We start from the raw sequence: 24,187 nt of genomic DNA on the forward strand, positions 1-24,187 counted from the left end.
AGTGGGACTGAGAGGGTGAAGTCATGCACAGATACTCGGTGTGACTGAGAGGGTGAAGTCATGCACAGATACTCGGTGGGACTGAGAGGGTGAAGTCATGCATCGTGCTCATCTCAACATCTGCTGTGCTGCTCGTGGTGACGTCATATCGCTGAATCTCAGTTTACATTTTATTAAAGTATAATCATCTGGACGTTTTAAAAGTAGGTTTAATGTGTGATATTTTAACCAATGTTCTGTTCTGGTGATGAAATGATGCATATTGTTGCGTATATTGACGCGTGTTTTGAAGGTTGTCCCCTCTCCACTCAGGTGGAGGCAGAGAGCCAGGAGCTGGTGGATGGCTCTCTGATAGACCTGTGTTTTGAAGGTTGTCCCCTCTCCACTCAGGTGGAGGCAGAGAGCCAGGAGCTGGTGGATGGCTCTCTGATAGACCTGTGTTTTGAAGGTTGTCCCCTCTCCCCTCAGGTGGAGGCAGAGAGCCAGGACCTGGTGCATGGCTCTCTGATAGACCTGTGTTTTGAAGGTTGTCTCCTCTCCCCTCAGGTGGAGGCAGAGAGCCAGGAGCTGGTGGATGGCTCTCTGATAGACCTGTGTTTTGAAGGTTGTCCCCTCTCCACTCAGGTGGAGGCAGAGAGCCAGGAGCTGGTGGATGGCTCTCTGATAGACCTGTGTTTTGAAGGTTGTCCCCTCTCCCCTCAGGTGGAGGCAGAGAGCCAGGAGCTGGTGGATGGCTCTCTGATAGACCTGTGTTTTGAAGGTTGTCCCCTCTCCCCTCAGGTGGAGGCAGAGAGCCAGGACCTGGTGCATGGCTCTCTGATAGACCTGTGTTTTGAAGGTTGTCCCCTCTCCCCTCAGGTGGAGGCAGAGAGCCAGGAGCTGGTGGATGGCTCTCTGATAGACCTGTGTTTTGAAGGTTGTCTCCTCTCCCCTCAGGTGGAGGCAGAGAGCCAGGAGCTGGTGGATGGCTCTCTGATAGACCTGTGTTTTGAAGGTTGTCCCCTCTCCCCTCAGGTGGAGGCAGAGAGCCAGGAGCTGGTGGATGGCTCTCTGATAGACCTGTGTTTTGAAGATTGTCCCCTCTCCCCTCAGGTGGAGGCAGAGAGCCAGGAGCTGGTGGATGGCTCTCTGATAGACCTGTGTTTTGAAGGTTGTCCCCTCTCCCCTCAGGTGGAGGCAGAGAGCCAGGACCTGGTGGATGGCTCTCTGATAGACCTGTGTTTTGAAGGTTGTCCCCTCTCCCCTCAGGTGGAGGCAGAGAGCCAGGAGCTGGTGGATGGCTCTCTGATAGACCTGTGTTTTGAAGATTGTCCCCTCTCCCCTCAGGTGGAGGCAGAGAGCCAGGAGCTGGTGGATGGCTCTCTGATAGACCTGTGTTTTGAAGGTTGTCCCCTCTCCCCTCAGGTGGAGGCAGAGAGCCAGGAGCTGGTGGATGGCTCTCTGATAGACCTGTGTGGTGCCACGCTCCTGTGGCGCACGGCCGAGGGCCTGAGCCGCACCCCCACCGTCAAACACCTGGAGGCGCTACGTCAGGAAATCAACGCAGCCAGGCCCCAGTGTCCCGTCGGCTTCAACACCCTGGCCTTCCCCTCCATGAGACGCAAGGCAAGTTCCCTCCCTGATACAATGACAACACAAAAGACAATATATCCCCCCCCCAAATAAATGTTTTGCACTTACAGCAGTTATTACATACATTTTCCTTCTGGTTGCCCCAGCGGGAATCAAACTCACGACCCTGGTGTTGATGGCTCCATGCTCTATCAACTGAGCCAGACATTTTAGTCATTTAGCAGACTCTCTTATCCAGAGATACTACAGTAGTGAGTCATTTAGCAGAACCTCTTATCCAGAGACACTACAGTAGTGAGTCATTTAGCAGACTCTCTTATCCAGAGACACTACAGTAGTGAGTCATTTAGCAGACTCTCTTATCCAGAGATACTACAGCAGTGAGTCATTTAGCAGACTCTCTTATCCAGAGACACTACAGTAGTGAGTCATTTAGCAGACTCTCTTATCCAGAGACACTACAGTAGTGAGTCATTTAGCAGACTCTCTTATCCAGAGATACTACAGTAGTGAGTCATTTAGCAGACTCTCTTATCCAGAGCCACTACAGTAGTGAGTCATTTAGCAGACTCTCTTATCCAGAGATACTACAGTTAGTGAGTCATTTAGCAGACTCTCTTATCCAGAGACACTACAGTAGTGAGTCATTTAGCCGACTCTCTTATCCAGAGACACTACAGTAGTGAGTCATTTAGCAGACTCTCTTATCCAGAGCCACTACAGTAGTGAGTCATTTAGCAGACTCTCTTATCCAGAGATACTACAGTTAGTGAGTCATTTAGCAGACTCTCTTATCCAGAGACACTACAGTAGTGAGTCATTTAGCCGACTCTCTTATCCAGAGACACTACAGTAGTGAGTCATTTAGCAGACTCTCTTATCCAGAGACACTACAGTAGTGAGTCATTTAGCAGACTCTCTTATCCAGAGATACTACAGTAGTGAGTCATTTAGCAGACTCTCTTATCCAGAGCCACTACAGTAGTGAGTCATTTAGCAGACTCTCTTATCCAGAGATACTACAGCAGTGAGTCATTTAGCAGACTCTCTTATCCAGAGCCACTACAGTAGTGAGTCATTTAGCAGACTCTCTTATCCAGAGATACTACAGTAGTGAGTCATTTAGCAGACTCTCTTATCCAGAGATACTACAGTAGTGAGTCATTTAGCAGACTCTCTTATCCAGAGATACTACAGTAGTGAGTCATTTAGCAGACTCTCTTATCCAGAGCCACTACAGTAGTGAGTCATTTAGCAGACTCTCTTATCCAGAGATACTACAGTTAGTGAGTCATTTAGCCGACTCTTATCCAGAGAGACTACAGTTAGTGGCTAGGTGGGACAACCACATCTCAGTCATAGTCAGTACATTTGTCCTTAATGAGTAAAGTCAGAGCTAGTAGGGAAAGACCAGTTGTAGAGAAGGCAGCAGGGGGTTTCTGTTCTGTTTGTTTTCTGATGTATCCAAGTGTTTCTGTTGTTGCTGTATGTGTTGCTGGTGACTATTCCATTCTCCCCTTATGGGATTACTTACAATGTATCTCATCTACTGTAGGACACCCCAGATGAGAAGCAGCCGTGGGTCTATCTCCAGTGTGGCCACGTCCATGGTTACCACAACTGGGGGAGCCACCGGGACAGAGACAGGCTGGACCGGGACCAGGAGGAGAGGGAGCAGGGCCGGAGCAGGGAGTGTCCTATGTGTCGAGCCAGTGGACCGTACGTTCCCCTCTGGTTGGGCTGCGAGGCAAGCTTCTATCTGGACACGGCTCCGCCCACCCACGCCTTCTCACCGTGTGGTCACGTGTGTTCTGAGAAGACGGCTGTGTTCTGGAGTCAGATCCCGCTGCCGCACGGAACACACACCTTCCACGCCGCCTGTCCCTTCTGCGCCCAGCAACTGAGCGGCGAGCAGGGATACGTTAGACTCATCTTCCAGGGCCCACTCGACTAGGGGGACTATTTGTCCTTGGTCGGAACTACTTTCTTTTTGGTCGCAAAGGAACGACGCTTATAACAAAAAGCATATAACTTCCAACTCCCTGGGATTTTGGGGCGGGGGGATTTCCTGGACTATTCTCTCCGTTTCTGTTTGTCTCTCTGTGTTTTTAAGTGACCTTTTCTATTTTTTATTTTTATTCGGAATGAAAACAAAGATTTCTATATTTTCATGTGAAACAGAAAAATATCCAAAACACTACTGGGGGATATAATTGAGTTTTCTGAAAGAACTGTAGACTGTATTTATCTATTGTACTAACATATGACCACATATGGGTTTATTCTCCTTTATTGTTGCAATATCCATCCGTATCCATGTTTAAGACTTAAAGTCCTTTATTTCTGCCCAGACTTCATAATAACTCAACTCCAAAATGAAGACAAGCTACATTAGTTATTCTCCTTTACTCTTCTTGGTCAATATGCTTCACTTCAATACGATTTAACATTTTTATTGTGCTATTAGACTATTATAATAATAGCAGATTTCAAGTTCAAGGGTCGTATTCACTAGAAGCAAACAGGAAGGAACCTACCTCAATTGGTCTAATGAGAAACGTTTGTTTTCCGTTGCGAAACGTTTTGCTACGGTATGCAGTAATGAGTACGACCAAGGTGTGTTTTGGGGATTCAGTTTTGTGTATAGCGGTGTGTGTGTGTCCCCCCCCCACATCATGTATCTATTGAGTATCCATGACAACGTCCTGTCATATTGAAACCTCTGTGTTGTCTGTCTGATGGGGAGTTCTGGCTGTGTGTAAGGGGTGAAGTTTCCCCGAAGTACAGATCTAGGATCCGCTTCCTCTCCCCCAATCCTAACCTGAACCATTAGGGGGAAAATGTGAAACTGACTCAAGATCAGCATCTAGGGGCAACTCCACCTTACACCGTGTTATAACTGTTAATTTTTTCCCACAAGGCATTGCCATGACCTTTCACATTTGAAGCAATAGATTTGGACGCAGACTTCCTACTTTTCGAGCAACTTGGGATTTGTAGTCCCTTGATTGGTTAGATAGATTGACAGCTATGTGATCGCTGTCTGTAGTTATGAATGAGTGTTGAACACACACACACACACACACACACTGTTGCCTGTGTAAAGACAGACCGGTCATGTTGAATGTCATTCTGTTAAGTATCTAGTCGTCATGATAATTCTGAATGGAACAGTATTTATAGGGACAAAATACCTCAGTGTAAAAAGTAGTCCTGAACTTCAACCTTCAGAATTCAGTGGGGGGAGGGGGCATTACTTAGTATAAATTGTTTATGGATGGTATTTGATCATGTTTTTACTCTGAGTGTGTATTTTGTGTACAGTATTTTGTGGGTTGGTTCTTATATCCTTTTTGGGACCTAAAATCCCGACAGTCCCCACAAGGCTAGTAAAACAAGGGAAATTCTCCCTCATGGGGACATTTACCACGTCCTCGTGAATACAAAGGCAATTTTAAGCTCAGCTGTTAAGTTTAGGGTTAAGTTTAGGGAAAATAGGATTTTGAATGGAAATGAATTTTAGGTCCCCACGTGGGTAGAAGAACATAGTGTGTGTTAGTGTCAGTATGTGTTGTATTGTGTACAGATGGTATCTCCACTCTCTCTGAATCTGACTGATACTCACCTCAGGGAGAACACACACACACACACACACCTATCTGGCCCATAGATATATACACACACACACACACACACCTGTCTGGCCCATAGATACACACACACACACACACACACACACACACACACACACACACACACACACACACACACACACACGCCTGTCTGGCCCATAGATATATACATACACACACACACACACACACACACACCTGTCTGGCCCATAGATACACACACGCCTGTCTGGCCCATAGATACACACACACACACACACACACACACACACACACACACACCCTGTCTGGCCCATAGACACACACACACCTGTCTGGCCCATAGATACACACACGCCTGTCTGGCCCATAGATACAGACACACACACACACACACACACACACACCTGTCTGGCCCATAGATACACACACCCCTGTCTGGCCCATAGACATCCAAACAGACACTCTCCATGCAACAGACTTCAGAGGATACCTCATCAGTAGTTAAAGGTGTCTGTCTTGTCTTCTACAGCCCACTGTCCACAGCCTCATGTTTATACTCTACGTTAGTACGCAACACAAGCTGAGCCAAATGGCTGTTAGGGTTATTGTGTAGTAAAAATATACAAACGTGTTCAGCCCTGCAATTTCATAATTACGCTGCATCACCATGTTGTGTAGGTTGTTGCGTAGGGTGTATAATACTCTTAACATCTTGTCTGTCAGCTGTTCTATGGACTTGTCAAAGGCACTGTGTTCCTCTTTATTGGGGAACGTGTGCAAGTAAGGGCTTTACTCTCTGGTCGTCCCTAATGGTACTCTGTTCCCTTCATAGGGCTCTGGTCAATAGTAGTGCACTGTATAGTACAGCCAGGACGTTAAACCGATCATTATCCACACCGGCAGTACCGATCACTTATTGTATTAAACCGATCATTATCCACACCGGCAGTACCGATCACTTACCGTATTAAACCCATCATTATCCACACCGGCAGTACCGATCACTTACCGTATTAAACCCATCATTATCCACACCGGCAGTACCGATCACTTACCGTATTAAACCCATCATTATCCACACCGGCAGTACCGATCACTTATCGTATTAAACCCATCATTATCCACACCGGCAGTACCGATCACTTATCGTATTAAACCCATCATTATCGACACCGGCAGTACCGATCACTTATCGTATTAAACCCATCATTATCGACACCGGCAGTACCGATCACTTATCGTATTAAACCCATCATTATCCACACCGGCAGTACCGATCACTTATCGTATTAAACCCATCATTATCGACACCGGCAGTACCGATCAGTAGTAGTAGTTTAAAGGAGAATAATACAAACTGTGGTGCAGATTGTTCTATTTATCGGTATCGCATCAATTCAGGCAATTTATCACCATATGGATGTTGGTCCATATCACCCAGCTCTACTATATAGGGAATAGGTTGCCATTTTGGACTTAGCCAATGTCTGTCTCTGTATACTGTCTGCATGGTGTCTCTGTTTCTCTACCCCTCTCTCTAGCTCTGGTCCTGGGCGTTAGTGAAGGAAGGCTGAGCAGTAGCACCCTGGGCCAGAGCTAGAGTATCTCTTCTGTCTGGAGGATTTCTGATGCTTTAAGGAAAAAGCTGAGAATGTTTTCTGATTTAACAGTTTTTGTACCAACTTTAAACAATAAAGTTTAAAACATGACACATTTTATATTTTCATTTGTATTGTTACTCAAATGTTGCCATTGTATTGTGAATAGCGTTAGCTCAACTCTGTCCTCTTGTGGTTGAAATAGTCTGTTATTTCATAGTCACATGATACTAGAGCCTTTCTCTCTCAGCATGAACAAATTCATAATCTCTTGTGGACAGACTCAAGTAACGTGTGATGCAATTATTCTCAATTGTTGTAGTTCCGGGTTTCTGTGATTAACAAGTTCATTCAACTTCTCTGTGAGAAAACCAGGACATCTTCCCCCTGGATGAGTTCTGACATCTACATCTTTTACTCCCTTCATTTCTACCTCTTTCTTCCCTCCGTCCTGTCAGAGCTGCTCCAGAGAGTCAATAAAGAGAAGCTGCTCCAGAGAGTCAATAAAGATAAGCTGCTCCAGAGTCAATAAAGAGAAGCTTCTCCAGAGAGTCAATAAAGAGAAGCTGCTCCAGAGAGTCAATAAAGAGAAGCTGCTCCAGAGAGTCAATAAAGAGAAGCTGCTCCAGAGAGTCAATAAAGAGAAGCTGCTCCAGAGAGTCAATAAAGAGAAGCTGCTCCAGAGAGTCAATAAAGAGAAGCTGCTCCAGAGTCAATAAAGAGAAGCTGCTCCAGAGTCAATAAAGAGAAGCTGCTCCAGAGAGTCAATAAAGAGAAGCTGCTCCAGAGAGTCAATAAAGAGAAGCTGCTCCAGAGAGTCAATAAAGAGAAGCTGCTCCAGAGTCAATAAAGAGAAGCTGCTCCAGAGAGTCAATAAAGAGAAGCTGCTCCAGAGAGTCAATAAAGATAAGCTGCTCCAGAGTCAATAAAGAGAAGCTGCCCCAGAGTCAATAAAGAGAAGCTGCCCCAGAGTCAATAAAGAGAAGCTGCTCCAGAGTCAATAAAGATAAGCTGCTCCAGAGTCAATAAAGAGAAGCTGCTCCAGAGAGTCAATAAAGAGAAGCTGCTCCAGAGAGTCAATAAAGATAAGCTGCTCCAGAGTCAATAAAGAGAAGCTGCTCCAGAGAGTCAATAAAGAGAAGCTGCTCCAGAGAGTCAATAAAGAGAAGCTGCTCCAGAGAGTCAATAAAGATAAGCTGCTCCAGAGAATCAATAAAGAGAAGCTGCTCCAGAGTCAATAAAGAGAAGCTGCTCCAGAGAGTCAATAAAGATAAGCTGCTCCAGAGTCAATAAAGATAAGCTGCTCCAGAGAGTCAATAAAGAGAAGCTGCTCCAGAGTCAATAAAGATAAGCTGCTCCAGAGAATCAATAAAGATAAGCTGCTCCAGAGTCAATAAAGATAAGCTGCTCCAGAGTCAATAAAGAGAAGCTGCTCCAGAGAGTCAATAAAGAGAAGCTGCTCCAGAGTCAATAAAGATAAGCTGCTCCAGAGAGTCAAAAAGAGAAGCTGCTCCAGAGTCAATAAAGAGAAGCTGCTCCAGAGTCAATAAAGAGAAGCTGCTCCAGAGTCAATAAAGATAAGCTGCTCCAGAGTCAATAAAGGTAAGCTGCTCCAGAGAGTCAATAAAGAGAAGCTGCTCCAGAGAGTCAATAAAGAGAAGCTGCTCCAGAGAGTCAATAAAGAGAAGCTGCTCCAGAGAGTCAATAAAGAGAAGCTGCTCCAGAGAGTCAAAAAGAGAAGCTGCTCCAGAGTCAATAAAGAGAAGCTGCTCCAGAGTCAATAAAGAGAAGCTGCTCCAGAGTCAATAAAGAGAAGCTGCTCCAGAGTCAATAAAGAGAAGCTGCTCCAGAGAGTCAATAAAGATAAGCTGCTCCAGAGAGTCAATAAAGATAAGCTGCTCCAGAGTCAATAAAGAGAAGCTGCTCCAGAGAGTCAATAAAGAGAAGCTGCTCCAGAGAGTCAATAAAGATAAGCTGCTCCAGAGAGTCAATAAAGATAAGCTGCTCCAGAGTCAATAAAGATAAGCTGCTCCAGAGTCAATAAAGAGAAGCTGCTCCAGAGAGTCAATAAAGATCCTACTAAAGCCTCCGTCCTGTCAGAGTGGATGTCAGGTGTGTGTGTCAGTGTCTTGTGATGTCAGAGTTGTGTGTGTGTCAGTGTCTTGTGATGTCAGAGTTGTGTGTGTGCCAGTGTGTTGTGATGTCAGAGTTGTGTGTGTGTCAGTGTGTTGTGATGTGTCAGGCTTTGTGGAACTGTTTTGAAGAGGGTTCTCTGTAATGAATGTGTGTCTGTGTGAGAGAAGGAGGGCTGTTAGTGGTTTATTCTGATGGAGCAGGAGAGATGCTTTTGAATTAGTCCAGATCAGAGCTTCTTCTTCACTTTGATCCGAGTGCAGGGGCTGAGACCAAAAAACGCTTCCTCTCCGTGTTCATACATGTCTTGATTTTCTCCACGGTGAATCTAACATGCTACTGTATAAGAACAATGGACGTGTTCTATTATTACTATAGCAGGTCTAGAATATAACACACCTTTATCCAATCGCTGTAGTGTGTAAAATACAGAAGTCAAGCTTCACTAATGTGCTGCTGATGCATATATCATATCCCTGTTGGTTTAGTGGTTTGTGTTATTGTTAAAACACTCCTATCAGACCTGCAGACCAGAGAGAAGGTGCTGTTGCAGAGTTATTAAATGTGTCAAATTCATTTATTGTCACTGTAATGTTTTTGCACATCCGTGCAGTTTTTCCCCTCGGCAGTCACAATCTCCGGATGTGTCCCAGTGGCACCCTATTCCCTATGTAGTGCACTACTTTTGACCAGGGCCCATAGGGTTCTGCTGAAATGTAGTGCACTATATATGGAATAGGGTACCATTTGGGATGTGTTTCTATCTCACGCCAATCACAAAGAACTAGTCTTCTACACACGTCAGGAGTGAAAGATAAGCATTCAGTAGTGGGTGACATTGTTAGGTGGCAAGTGTGTGTGTGAGATCAGGCAGGTGTTTGTTTTTGTCTAAGTGTGTGTGTGTGTGTGTGAGAGGCAGGTGTTTGTGTGGGATGTCTAAGTGTGTGTGTGTGTGTGAGATCAGGCAGGTGTTTGTGTGGGATGTCTAAGTGTGTGTGTGTGTGTGAGATCAGGCAGGTGTTTGTGTGGGATGTCTAAGTGTGTGTGTGTGTGTGTGTGTGTGAGATCAGGCAGGTGTTTGTGTGGGATGTCTAAGTGTGTGTGTGTGTGTGTTTGTGTGGGATGTCTAAGTGTGTGTGTGTGTGAGATCAGGCAGGTGTTTGTGTGGGATGTCTAAGTGGGATATGGGGCTGTAATTTTCTCTCTTTAAAAGTGATTGTATGTAGGACACAACAGGACAGTAGTGTCTCTCTGGAATCTATCAGCGATCAGGAGAACACATAAAGAGTCCCAGCTGTTCAGTCTCTCTGGAGAGGAATGGGACCTCTGCTTTGATTCAGTCTCACTGGAGAGGAATGGGACCTCTGCTTTGATTCAGTCTCACTGGAGAGGAATGGGACCTCTGCTTTGATTCAGTCTCACTGGAGAGGAATGGGACCTCTGCTTTGATTCAGTCTCACTGGAGAGGAATGGGACCTCTGATTTGATTCAGTCTCACTGGAGAGGAATGGAACCTCTGATTTGATTCAGTCTGACTGGAGAGGAATGGGACCTCTTCTTTGATTCAGTCTCTCTGGAGAGGAATGGGACCTCTGCTTTGATTCAGTCTCACTGGAGAGGAATGGGACCTCTGCTTTGATTCAGTCTGACTGGAGAGGAATGGGACCTCTGCTTTGATTCAGTCTCACTGGAGAGGAATGGGACCTCTGCTTTGATTCAGTCTCACTGGAGAGGAATGGGACCTCTGATTTGATTCAGTCTCACTGGAGAGGAATGGGACCTCTGATTTGATTCAGTCTGACTGGAGAGGAATGGGACCTCTGCTTTGATTCAGTCTCACTGGAGAGGAATGGGACCTCTGCTTTGATTCAGTCTCACTGGAGAGGAATGGGACCTCTGCTTTGATTCAGTCTCACTGGAGAGGAATGGGACCTCTGATTTGATTCAGTCTGACTGGAGAGGAATGGGACCTCTGCTTTGATTCAGTCTGACTGGAGAGGAATGGGACCTCTGCTTTGATTCAGTCTCACTGGAGAGGAATGGGACCTCTGCTTTGATTCAGTCTGACTGGAGAGGAATGGGACCTCTGCTTTGATTCAGTCTCACTGGAGAGGAATGGGACCTCTGCTTTGATTCAGTCTCACTGGAGAGGAATGGGACCTCTGCTTTGATTCAGTCTCACTGGAGAGGAATGGGACCTCTGCTTTGATTCAGTCTCTCTGGAGAGGAATGGGACCTCTGCTTTGATTCCGTCTCTCTGGAGAGGAATGGGACCTCTGATTTGATTCAGTCTCTCTGGAGAGGAATGGGACCTCTGATTTGATTCAGTCTCTCTGGAGAGGAATGGGACCTCTGATTTGATTCAGTCTCTCTGGAGAGGAATGGGACCTCTGATTTGATTCAGTCTCTCTGGAGAGGAATGGGACCTGTCTGATAAATGATCAGCAGGGTATCTGTTATATCTCTCTGATAGTTGATCAGCAGGGTATCTGTTATATCTGTCTGATAGGTGATCAGCAGGGTATCTGTTATATCTGTCTGATAGATGATCAGCAGGGTATCTGTTATATCTGTCTGATAGATGATCAGCAGGGTATCTGTTATATCTGTCTGATCAGCAGGGTATCTGTTATATCTGTCTGATAGATGATCAGCAGGGTATCTGTTATATCTGTCTGATAGATGATCAGCAGGGTATCTGTTATATCTGTCTGATAGATGATCAGCAGGGTATCTGTTATATCTGTCTGATAGATGATCAGCAGGGTATCTGTTATATCTGTCTGATCAGCAAGGTATCTGTTATATCTGTCTGATAGATGAACGTAAAGACCATGATGAACCAGTCTCAGCCAGAGCAGAAAGGACTGAGAAACAGGGATGCAGGATATCTCAATGTGTCCTCTGCAGGCAAGGATTTGCACACTGCACACAGAACCAGGAAGTTTCTTATTACCCTTGTGGAGGCCACTCCTCCTCTGTACAAACAAGGAAATCAAAAGTTATCTCTGATACTCCTCTGCGCTGTTTGTTAGTGAGTGTCAAAATGGCAGAGGCATTTTTTGAAGATCGGGATTCATTTAGCTGTTCAATCTGCCTGGATCTACTGAAGGATCCGGTGACTACTTCCTGTGGACACAGCTACTGTATGGGCTGTATTGAGGGCTGCTGGGATCAGGACGACTTGAAAGGTGTTTACAGCTGCCCAGAGTGCCGACAGACCTTTGTCCAAAGGCCTGTTCTGAACAGAAACACGTTGCTGGCTAAAGTGGTGGAGAACCTGAAACATACTGCTCTTCATGCTGCTCTTCCTGCTCACTGTTATGCTGGACCTGGAGATGTGGAGTGTGATTTCTGCACTGGGAGAAAACACAAAGCCCTCATGTCCTGTCTGGTGTGTCTGGCCTCTTACTGTGAGCCTCACCTCCAGCCTCACTATAATTTCCCTGCCTTAAAGAAGCACATGCTGGTCAAAGCCTCCACACAACTACATGAAAAGATCTGCTCTCAACATGACAAACTGCTGGAGGTTTACTGTCGTACCGATCAGCAGTGCATCTGTCTGCTGTGTGTGATGGATGAACATAAAGGCCATGATACAGTCTCAGCTGCAGCAGAGAGGACTGAGAAACAGAAGCAGGTGGGGGAGAAGCAACAGAAATCCCAGCGGAAAATCCAGGTGAGAGAGAAGGAGATGCAGAAGCTGAGACAGGTTGTGGACTCTCTGAAGCTCTCTGCACAGGCAGCCGTGGACGACAGCGAGAGGATCTTTACTGAGCTGATCCGCACCATGGAGACAAGGTGCTCTGAGGTGAAGGAGCTGATCAGAGACCAGGAGAAGGCTGAAGTGAGTCAGGCTGAAGGCCTCCTGGAGCGACTGGAGCAGGAGGTGGCTGAGCTGAGGAGGAGAGATGCTGAGCTGGAGCAGTTCTCACACACAGAGGACAACATCCACTTCCTCCAAAGGTTCAAAGACCACAGTGCCCCCCCTGTTTCTGAAGAGATGCCTGCCATCATCCTTAACCAAAGTCATGATTTTAAGACGGTGATGACCTCTGACCTCCAGGAAAAGCTGATGCTCTGCTGTAAGGAGGGAGTAGTGAAGATATCAGCAGCAGTGAAAGCTGTCCACATACTGCAGTCAGCAAAGCCAAGCACCAGAGCAGCAGCATCTGTCCCACAATATCACGGAAAGTATTATAGAGAAGACCCTTTAGGAAGATTTTTCGTTCAAATGAGATTGTGTGTTCATTGTGGCAAGTGGAAAGAGGGGCATGGCTGCATGGGTCAATGTTCCTAGTTATATTAAGGAGTGAGTTGATAATACTATTGTCATCGTGTAGATAAACTGTGTGTCCTTAAAAGGAGCAGGAGAGAGTGTGTGTTTGTTGTGTGTCACAGTATCTGTATATTCTGAAATTACAGTCACACACACCTTAACTCCACTCACCTTCACCATCTAAAGTAGACTTAAAGCCAGTGGTGTAAAAATACTTTAAAGTACTTAAGTAGTTTTGTTGGGTATCTATACTTCATTTTACTATTTCTTTTTTTGACAACTTTTACTTTTACTTCACTATAATCCTACATAAAATAATGTACTTTTTACTCCATACATTTTCCCTGACACCCAAAAGTACTAGTTACATTTAGAATGCTTAGCAGGACAGGAAAATTGTCAAATTCACGCCCTTATCAAGAGAACATCCCTGGTCATCCCTACTGAGGACTCAGTAAACACAAATGCTTTGTTTGTAAATTATGTCTGAGTGTTGGAGTGTGCCCCTAGTTATCTGTAAATAAATTATAAAAAATAAAAAAATTGTGCCGTCTGGTTTACTTCATATAAGTCATTTGAAATTCTTTTTTGCTTTTGATACTTAAGTATATTTTAAACCAAATACTTTTTAGGTCCACTCCTACTCCCCAGGCGCTCTCATTTGTTGAGTTCTGTAACCGTAATAGCCTTGCTTTCATGCATGTTAACATTAGAAGCCTCCTCCCCAAGTTTGTTTTATTCACTGCTTTAGCACACTCTGCCAACCCGGATGTCCTAGCCGTGTCTGAATCCTGGCTTAGGAAGACCACCAAAACCCCTGAAATTTCCATCCCTAACTACAACACTTTCCGACAAGATAGAACTGCCAAAGGGGGCAGAGTGGCAATCTACTGCAGAGATAGCCTGCAGAGTTATGTCATACTATCCAGGTCTGTGTCCAAACAATTCGAGCTTCTACTTCTAAAAATCCATCTTTCCAGAAACAAGTCTCTCACCGTTGCCACTTGCTATAAACCACCCTCTGCCCCCAGCTGTGCCCTGGACATCATTTGTGAATTGATTGCCCCCCCATCTATCTTCAGAGCTCTTAACACCCCGGCCATCCTACAACCTAAGCTTGATGCCCTCAATCTCACACAAATTATAAATGAACCTACCAGGTACAACCCCAAATCCGTAAACACGGGCACCCTCATAGATATCATCCTAACCAACTTGCCCTCCAAATACACCTCTGCTGTCTTCAACCAAGATCTCAGCGATCACTGCCTCATTGCCTGCATCCGTAATGGGTCTGCGGTCAAACGACCACCCCTCATCACTGTCAAACGCTCCCTGAAACACTTCAGAGAGCAGGCCTTTCTAAACGACCTGGCCCGGGTATCCTGGAAGGATATTGACCTCATCCCGTCAGTAGAGGATGCCTGGTTATTCTTTAAAAGTGCCTTCCTCACCATCTTATATAAGCATGCCCCATTAAAAAAAAAATGGAACCAGAAACAGATATAGCCCTTGGTTCACTCCAGACCTGACTGCCCTTGACCAGCACAAAAACATCCTGTGGCGTACTGCATTAGCATCAAATAGCCCCCGTGATATGCAACTTTTCAGGGAAGTTAGGAACCAATATACACAAGCAGTTAAGGCTAGCTTTTTCAAACAGAAATTTGCATCCTGTAGCACAAACTCCAAAAAGTTCTGGGACACAGTAAAGTCCATGGAGAATAAGAGCACCTCCTCCCAGCTGCCCACAGCACTGAGGCTAGGAAACACTGTCACCACCGATAAATCCACGATAATTGAGAATTTCAATAAGCGTTTTTCTACGGCTGGCCATGCTTTCCACCTGGCTACCCCTACCCCGGTCAACTGCCCTGCACTCCCCACAGCAACTCGCCCAAGCCTCCCCCATTTCTCCTTCACCCAAATCCAGATAGCTGATGTTCTGAAAGAGCTGCAAAATCTGGACCCCTACAAAGCAGCTGGGCTAGACAATCTGGACCCTCTCTTTCTAAAATTATCTGCCGAAATTGTTGCAACCCCTATTACTAGCCTGTTCAACCTCTCTTTCGTATCCTCTGAGATCCCCAAAGATTGGAAATCTGCCGCGGTCATCCCCCTCTTCAAAGGGGGAGACACTCTAGACCCAAACTGCTACAGACCTATATCTATCCTACCCTGCCTTTCTAAGGTCTTCGAAAGCCAAGTTAACAAACAGATCACAGACCATTTTGAATCCCACCGTACGTTCTCCGCTAGGCAATCTGGCTTCCGAGCTGGTCATGGGTGAACCTTAGCCACGCTCAAGGTCCTAAACGATATCACAACCACCATTGATAAAAGACAATACTGTGCAGCTGTATTCATCGACCTGGCCAAGGCTTTTGACTCTGTCAATCACCACCTTCTTATCGGCAGACTCAACAGCCTTGGTTTCTCAAATGACTGCCTCGCCTGGTTCACCAACTACTTCTCTGATAGAGTTCAGTGTGTCAAATCGGAGGGCCTGTTGTCTGGACCTCTGGCAGTCTCTATGGGGGTACCACAGGGTTCAATTCTCGGGCCAACTCTTTGCTCTGTATACATCAATGATGTCGCTCATGCTGCTGGTGATTCTCTGATCCACCTCTATGCAGACGACACCATTCTGTATACTTCTGGCCCTTCTTTGGACACTGTGCGAACTAACCTCCAGGCGAGCTTCAATGCCATACTACTCTCGTTCCGTGGCCTCCAACTGCTCTTAAATGCAAGTAAAACTAAATGCATGCTCTTCAACCGATCGCTGCCCGCACCTGCCCGCCCGTCCAGCATCACTACTCTGAACGGTTCTGACCTAGAATATGTGGACAACTACAAATACCTAGGTGTCTGGTTAGACTGTAATCTCTCCTTCCAGACCCACATTAGGCATCTCCAATCCAAAATGAAATCTGGAATCGGCTTCCTATTTCGCAACAAAGCATCCTTCACTCATCCTGCCAAATATACCCTCGTAAAACTGACTATCCTACTGATCCTCGACTTCGGCGTTGTCATTTAAAAAATAGCCTCCAACACTACTCAACAAATTGGATGCAGTCTATCACAGTGCCATCCGTTTTGTCACCAAAGCCCCATATACTACCCACCACTGCGACCTGTACGACCTATACTTTAGAAAAAATGTCAAATAGGGCCTACGTAAACACCAGGAAAGACCAGCAGCTGTCCCAGAAAACCACTCATGTGAAGTAAAGAGTTTGAGAATGAAAGAACAGTACAGATGCTGTATGCTGTACTTTATTGTAATAAGAGTGAACCTCGGGGTTCAATGAAAAGTGTGTTGTCGACAAGCACACTGAAAATATGCCTTTTAAAGGCAATTTCCCTGACATTCACTGAGATCGTAAACACCACGGATGTTGGCTCAAGTGTAAATTACCTTTAAAAGTCTAAATTCTCATAGTAGTCCTGTAAAACAGTTAAACACAGACAAGAGGCTTGAGCTAATTTCATATTGCACTTTATTCAGCTCGAGAGTAGCATCAGCTGCAGCTGGGACCCCCTTCAGACTCAGGACAACACTCGTATTGCTTTCAGACTCAGGACAACACTCGTATTGCTTTCAGTCTCAGGACAACACTCGTATTGCTTTCAGACTCAGGACAACACTCGTATTGCTTTCAGTCTCAGGACAACACTCGTATTGCTTTCAGACTCAGGACAACACTCGTATTGCTTTCAGACTCAGGACAACACTCGTATTGCTTTCTGACTCAGGACAACACTCGTATTGCTTTCAGACTCAGGACAACACTCGTATTGCTTTCAGTCACAGGACAACACTCGTATTGCTTTCTGACTCAGGACAACACTCGTATTGCTTTCAGCGCAATAGAAATTTAAAGGCAACATTAGCGTAGACCGCATTCACGATAAACGTTTCATAATTTAAATTGCGCTATAATGCTGAACTTCTGTGATACGGATTGAATCGAGCCCTAGGTCTCTGTGTGTCATCGACTCTCCTACAGTAGGTCTCTGTGTGTCATCGACTCTCCTACAGTAGGTCTCTGTGTGTCATCGACTCTCCTACAGTAGGTCTCTGTGTGTCATCGACTCTCCTACAGTAGGTCTCTGTGTGTCATCGACTCTTCTACAGTAGGTCTCTGTGTGTCATCGACTCTCCTACAGTAGGTCTCTGTGTGTCATCGACTCTCCTACAGTAGGTCTCTGTGTGTCATCGACTCTCCTACAGTAGGTCTCTGTGTGTCATCGACTCTCCTACAGTAGGTCTCTGTGTGTCATCGACTCTCCTACAGTAGGTCTCTGTGTGTCATCGACTCTCCTACAGTAGGTCTCTGTGTGTCATCGACTCTCCTACAGTAGGTCTCTGTGTGTCATCAACTCTCCTACAGTAGGTCTCTGTGTGTCATCGACTCTCCTACAGTAGGTCTCTGTGTGTCATCGACTCTCCTACAGTAGGTCTCTGTGTGTCATCAACTCTCCTACAGTAGGTCTCTGTGTGTCATCGACTCTCCTACAGTAGGTCTGTGTGTAGAACAACACTTGAGCAGAAAATGCAACCGTTCTCTCTCTTTCTGGACAGAGAGCTATTGAAGAGAGGGATGGAGAGAGGGATAGAGAGAGGGATAAAGAGAGGGATGAGAGAAGGATATGGAGAGGGAGGAAGAGAGGGATAAGGAGAGGGATGGAGAGACAGTAAGGTACAAATGGAATAAGATTGCAGTGAAATAATAATTTTGATGTAAATAAAAAAAGAGACTGACAAACTCCTTCCAAATATTTTCTGATAAAAGTAACAATAATATTGTCGACTGGTATTCCTTCGATATTGTTGTGGACATTATATACTGCTCAAAAAAATAAAGGGAACACTTAAACAACACATCCTAGATCTGAATGAAAGAAATAATCTTAATAAATACTTTTTTCTTTATATAGTTGAATGTGCTGACAACAAAATCACACAAAAATAATCAATGGAAATCCAATTTATCAACCCATGGAGGTCTGGATTTGGAGTCACACTCAAAATTAAAGTGGAAAACCACACTACAGGCTGATCCAACTTTGATGTAATGTCCTTAAAACAAGTCAAAATGAGGCTCAGTAGTGTGTGTGGCCTCCACGTGCCTGTATGACCTCCCTACAATGCCTGGGCATGCTCCTGATGAGGTGGCGGATGGTCTCCTGAGGGATCTCCTCCCAGACCTGGACTAAAGCATCCGCCAACTCCTGGACAGTCTGTGGTGCAACGTGGCGTTGGTGGATGGAGCGAGACATGATGTCCCAGATGTGCTCAATTGGATTCAGGTCTGGGGAACGGGTGGGCCAGTCCATAGCATCAATGCCTTCCTCTTGCAGGAACTGCTGACACACTCCAGCCACATGAGGTCTAGCATTGTCTTGCATTAGGAGGAACCCAGGGCCAACCGCACCAGCATATGGTCTCACAAGGGGTCTGAGGATCTCATCTCGGTACCTAATGGCAGTCAGGCTACCTCTGGCTGCCATTAGGAGGGCTGTGCGGCCCCACAAAGAAATGCCACCCCACACCATGACTGACCCACCGCCAAACCGGTCATGCTGGAGGATGTTGCAGGCAGCAGAACATTCTCCACGGCGTCTCCAGACTCTGTCACGTCTGTCACGTGCTCAGTGTGAACCTGCTTTCATCTGTGAAGAGCACAGGGCGCCAGTGGCGAATTTGCCAATCTTGGTGTTCTCTGGCAAATGCCAAACGCCCTGCACGGTGTTGGGCTGTAAGCACAACCCCCACCTGTGGACGTCGGGCCCTCATACCACCCTCATGGAGTCTGTTTCTGACCGTTTGAGCAGACGCATGCATATTTGTGGCCTGCTGGAGGTCATTTTGCAGGGCTCTGGCAGTGCTTCTCCTGCTCCTCCTTGCACAAAGGCGGAGGTAGCGGTCCTGCTGCTGGGTTGTTGCCCTCCTACGGCCTCCTCCACGTCTCCTGATGTACTGGCCTGTCTCCTGGTAGCGCCTCCATGCTCTGGACACTACGCTGACAGACACAGCAAACCTTCATGCCACAGCTCGCATTGATGTGCCATCCTGGATGAGCTGCACTACCTGAGCCACTTGTGTCGGTTGTAGACTCCGTCTCATGCTACCACTAGAGTGAAAGCACCACCAGCATTGAAAAGTGACCAAAACATCAGCCAGGAACTTTGAAGTGGTCTGTGGTCCCCACCTGCAGAACCACTCCTTTATTGGGGGTGTCTTGCTAATTGCCTATAATTTCCACCTGTTGTCTATTCCATTTGCACAACAGCATGTGAAATTTATTGTCAATCAGTGTTGCTTCCTAAGTGGACAGTTTGATTTCACAGAAGTGTGATTGACTTGGAGTTACATTGTGTTGTTTAAGTGTTCCCTTTATTTTTTTGAGCAGTGTATAATATTGAATTGTCAATTAGGGCCGGGATGCAATCCGATCCCTCTTTGTCTGTAATGCATGTTTTAAAGGCAATGTTCCCACGTTCATGGACACCAAATTCACGGTAAACACTGTATATGTCGGCTCAATCAGGAGTTACCTTTAAATGGTGCATTGTCCAAATCCGCGATCGGATTGAATCCCAGCCTAAGACTGTACTAACATGTACAGTGGATATTGAATCTCCCATTGACATCGCATCCATATGACTTGTATCATCATTCTCATCCAGTAAGGGAATCTGATGGGTAGGGAGCTGAAATACTACAGGTAAAGTATTGCATGGATATCACATCACATCCCTATCTGTTGGGAATGGCACCCTTCTCTAAGGAGTTTATTTCAAGGAGTCTGGATCAAGTCTGGCTTGGTCACATGATTGGGGTGCATGTTTCTGGTCACGTGGTGGATGTGCCTGGCTTGGTCACATGATTTGGGTGGATGTGTCTGGCTTGGTCACATGGTGGATGTGCCTGGCTTGGTCACATGATTTGGGTGGATGTGTCTGGCTTGGTCACATGGTGGATGTGTCTGGATTGGTCACATGATTGGGTTGGATGTGTCTGGCTTCGTCACATGATGGTGGTGGATGTGTATGTGGTGCTGGAGGAGTAGTTAAAGGCTTCAGTGGTCCAGGATGCGAAGGTTGCCCGACACAATCTTGTTCTCCAGTATCGTTCCTGCCGGGATGTCGATACGATCTCCGTGATTGGCTATGATGATTACCGTTCCCTACAGGGAGAAAAGGAGAGAGAGAGGAGGGACGTAAAGAGTTAAAAAGGCAAGTTCAGGTTTAGTTGATTTGCTTTTTACTATAATTTATGACCCTTACATTTTTGCTTTGAGACAAATTTCAAAAGGCATTTGGCCATAAATTGTTATTATAAACATCCTTAATTCCATCTTGGCCCATCACAACTATCATTATTGTAAAGTTCCTTCATTCCATCTTGGCCCATCACAGCTATCATTATTGTAAAGTTCCTTCATTCCATTTTGGCCCATCACAGCTATCATTATTGTAAAGTTCCTTCATTCCATTTTGGCCCATCACAACTATCATTATTGTAAAGTTCCTTCATTCCATTTTGGCCCCTCACAGCTATTGTTATTGTAAAGTTCCTTCATTTCATTTTTGCCCATCACAGCTATTGCTCTGAGATAATATAGGACCAAGAGATTTCCCTGACCTTGTGACCTAGCCAGGAAAAACTCAGGGGCCTGTGAACTCACCTTAAGAGAAACTTGTTTTCCGAACGTGACGTCACCGGACACAGTCAGGTGATCCAGCTCCAGCATATCAGGGATGCTCTCGAACCGCGTCTGGTATTCCTGGACCTGTTAAAACACAGACAGACAGACAGACAGACAGACAGACAGACAGACAGACAGACAGACAGACAGACAGACAGACAGACAGACAGATATGTAATGCTGAGTTTAGAGAGGAGAGGGAGGGAAAGAGAGAGCTCTATCTTGGTATGTTTATTCCCATTGGATGACCTATATAAACAGAATATGAATGTATGGTAGTACAACAATAGAGCACCACATCAACACCAACAGAACATGTATGCAGAGTTTGGTGTATTTAGCTTTAGTTCAACTGTAGGAGGATATAGTGAGAAGAAAAGGACAAAAAGGACAAAAAGGACAAGGATCTTAGATTCCCAACGCATGCCCCATTCAAATGTACTGTGAATGAAGGTCAGCATGCCCCATTCAAATGTACTGTGAATAAAGGTCAGCATGCCCCATTTAAATGTACTGTGAATAAAGGTCAGCATGCCCCATTCAAATGTACTGTGAATAAAGGTCAGCATGCCCCATTCAAATGTACTGTGAATAAAGGTCAGCATGCCCCATTCAAATGTACTGTGAATAAAGGTCAGCATGCGCCCAATTCAAATGTACTGTGAATAAAGGTCAGCATGCGCCCATTCAAATGCACTGTGAATAAAAGTCAGCATGCCCCATTCAAATGTACTGTGAATAAAGGTCAGCATGCGCCCATTCAAATGTACTGTGAATAAAAGTCAGCATGCGTCTATTCAAATGCACTATGAATAAAGGTCAGCATGCCACGTCCATTCAAATGTACTGTAAATAAAGGTCAGCATGCCATGTCCATTCAAATGTACTGTGAATAAAGGTCAACATGTAGAGGATGTATCTGAACCAACAAACACCAAGAGGAGGTGTTTCATCAGGATGGGCTATTCAACTTAAACACTTCTGTTTTTCCTTCTCTCCTAATCAGGGACTGATTCAGACCGCACACCAGGTGAGTGAAGACTTTCACCAATCAGAGACATTCATTAAACAATTAAAAGCGAAGTCAAGGATTTTACAACTTGATGTAAGATGTTTCCTCACCCTGAAAGTAGTCTATGGGCCAGGAGAAACTGTAATCCATGGTTCAGTTTCATTTAAACATCCACTACAAACTTCAGCAACATGACATTTTTTTATGTTGTTTTAAATGTAACCTTTATTTAACTAGGTAAGTCAGTTAAGAACAAATTCTTATTTACAATGACCGGGGAACAGTGGGTTAACTGCCTTGTTCAGAGGCAGATTTTTAGCTTGTCAGCTCGGGGATTCGATCCAGCAACCTTTCGGTTACTGGCTCCCTCTAACCACTAGGTTACCTGCCGTCCCTAACATTAGCCACCGCTTGCAAACAATCAAAGGAAGTGATGAAGGCAACCCACATTTTTTTGTTATGGCCAAATCAACTAAAACCAACAAAAAATATCTAAATATTTGGTTTGGTATTAAAGGCCAAAAATGTATATTTTTCTCTGTTTTGTATTACATTTTTTATTTATTTATTTTTATTTTACCTTTATTTACCTAGGCAAGTCAGTTAAGAACAAATTCTTATTTACAATGACGGCCTACCAAAAGGCAACAATACCTCCTGCGGGGTCTAAGATAATTGTGTAGTTTGAGTTTGAGTATTATCGAGGTGAGCTAGCCAGCCGCGACGCGGCGCCTGACTTAGTCAACACACCTAGTCATCATTAACCCACTGCCAGCTAGCCAACCGTTACCGACTAGCAGCGCTGTAGATACTAATACTTTACAACGGAACGACTTGACTAGTGCAGTGTTACCTAGCTAGCTACTTAGTTGTCTTTGTCATAGCTTGATAATTGTTAGCTAGCCAGCCATCGAGGTTAGCTAGCCAGCTATTTCCGTCCCCCGCGACGCCATTTTTCCTAACCCAGCCAACTATTACCGACGAGCAGCATTGTAGAAACTAAATACATTACAAGGAACGTCTTGATTAGTGTTATGTTAGCTAGCTAGCTACAAAGCTGCTTTGTATCATGACAAGGTGTAGTACTGAAACTATCGAGGTTACCTAGCCAGCTACACGTTCAAAGTCAACAACGCAGCCACTGCTAGCTAGCCTACTCCACCAGCCAGCAGTACTGTATCATTTTAGTCAATAAGATTTTTGCAACGTAAGCTTAACTTCCTGAACATTCGAGACGTGTAGTCCACTTGTCACTCCAATCTCCTTTGCATTAGCGTAGCGTCTTCTGTAGCTTGTCTACTATGTGTCTGTCTATCCCTGTTCTCTCTCCTCTGCACAGGCCATACAAACGCTCCACACCGCGTGGCCGCTGCCACTCTAACCTGGTGGTCCCAGCGCGCACGACCCAAGTGGAGTTCCAGGTCTCCGGCAGCCTCTGGAACTGCCGGTCTGCAGCCAACAAGGCTGAGTTCATCTCAGCCTATGCTACCCTCCAGTCCCTAGACTTCCTGGCGCTGACGGAAACATGGATTACCACAGATAACACTGCTACTCCTACTGCTCTCTCCTCGTCTGACTACGTGTTCTCGCATACCCCTAGAGCATCGAGCCAGCGGGGTGGTGGCACTGGAATCCTCATCTCTCCCAAGTGGACATTCTCTCTTTCTCCCCTGACCCATCTGTCTATCTCCTCATTTGAATTCCATGCTGTCACAGTTACCAGCCCTTTCAAGCTTAACATCCTTATCATTTATCGCCCTCCAGGTTCCCTTGGAGAGTTCATCAATGAGCTTGACGCCTTGATAAGTTCCTTTCCTGAGGATGGCTCACCTCTCACAGTTCTGGGTGACTTTAACCTCCCCACGTCTACCTTCGACTCATTCCTCTATGCCTCCTTCTTTCCACTCCTCTCCTCTTTCGACCTCACCCTCTCACCTTCCCCCCCTACTCACAAGGCAGGCAATACGCTTGACCTCATCTTTACTAGATGCTGTTCTTCCACTAATCTCATTGCAACTCCCCTCCAAGTCTCCGACCACTACCTTGTATCCTTTTCCCTCTCGCTCTCATCCAACACTTCTCACTCTGCCCCTACTCGGATGGTATTGCGCCGTCCCAACCTTCACTCTCTCTCTCCCGCTACTCTCTCCTCTTCCATCCTATCATCTCTTCCCTCTGCTCAAACCTTCTCCAACCTATCTCCTGATTCTGCCTCCTCAACCCTCCTCTCCTCCCTCTCTGCATCCTTTGATTTCCTC

At 45.6% G+C, this 24,187-nt stretch overlaps 3 protein-coding genes across 5 annotated transcripts in view; 2 read left to right on the forward strand and 1 right to left on the reverse strand.

Moving 5' to 3' along the window:
- Positions 1-6,895, forward strand: part of LOC106563028 (E3 ubiquitin-protein ligase pellino homolog 1) — a 73,012-nt gene extending 66,117 nt beyond the window's left edge. Inside the window, exons 7-8 of the mRNA XM_045701795.1 lie at positions 1,405-1,605; positions 3,128-6,895. Coding sequence (XP_045557751.1) covers positions 1,405-1,605; positions 3,128-3,526 — 600 coding nt within the window. The 3' untranslated portion in view covers positions 3,527-6,895. The remainder of the gene's footprint in view (positions 1-1,404; positions 1,606-3,127) is intronic.
- Positions 6,896-10,007: 3,112 nt separating this feature from the next.
- On the forward strand, positions 10,008-13,650 carry LOC106563038 (E3 ubiquitin/ISG15 ligase TRIM25-like). Its single transcript, XM_014128250.2, has one exon. The coding sequence runs from the start codon at positions 11,964-11,966 to the stop codon at positions 13,215-13,217; it is 1,254 nt and encodes a 417-aa protein (XP_013983725.1). The 5' UTR covers positions 10,008-11,963; the 3' UTR covers positions 13,218-13,650.
- A 5,774-nt stretch (positions 13,651-19,424) lies between these two features.
- LOC106595594 (UTP--glucose-1-phosphate uridylyltransferase) overlaps positions 19,425-24,187 on the reverse strand; it is a 62,434-nt gene continuing 57,671 nt past the window's right edge. Inside the window, exons 10-12 of one of the 3 annotated variants that reach the window (XR_006760573.1) lie at positions 20,897-21,001; positions 20,137-20,395; positions 19,425-20,078 (exon numbers count right to left, since the gene is read on the reverse strand). Coding sequence is in view for 2 of the 3 variants with exons in the window: in XM_045701793.1 (XP_045557749.1) it covers positions 20,288-20,395; positions 20,897-21,001 (213 nt within the window). In the remaining variant the exon portion in view is untranslated. Of the gene's footprint in view, positions 20,396-20,896; positions 21,002-24,187 lie in introns of all 3 variants that reach the window. The other 2 variants (XM_045701793.1, XM_045701794.1) reach the window with 2 other exon arrangements.

The sequence above is a fragment of the Salmo salar genome, chromosome ssa18 (assembly GCF_905237065.1).
Source record: "Salmo salar chromosome ssa18, Ssal_v3.1, whole genome shotgun sequence".
Taxonomy (NCBI): Eukaryota; Metazoa; Chordata; class Actinopteri; order Salmoniformes; family Salmonidae; genus Salmo; species Salmo salar.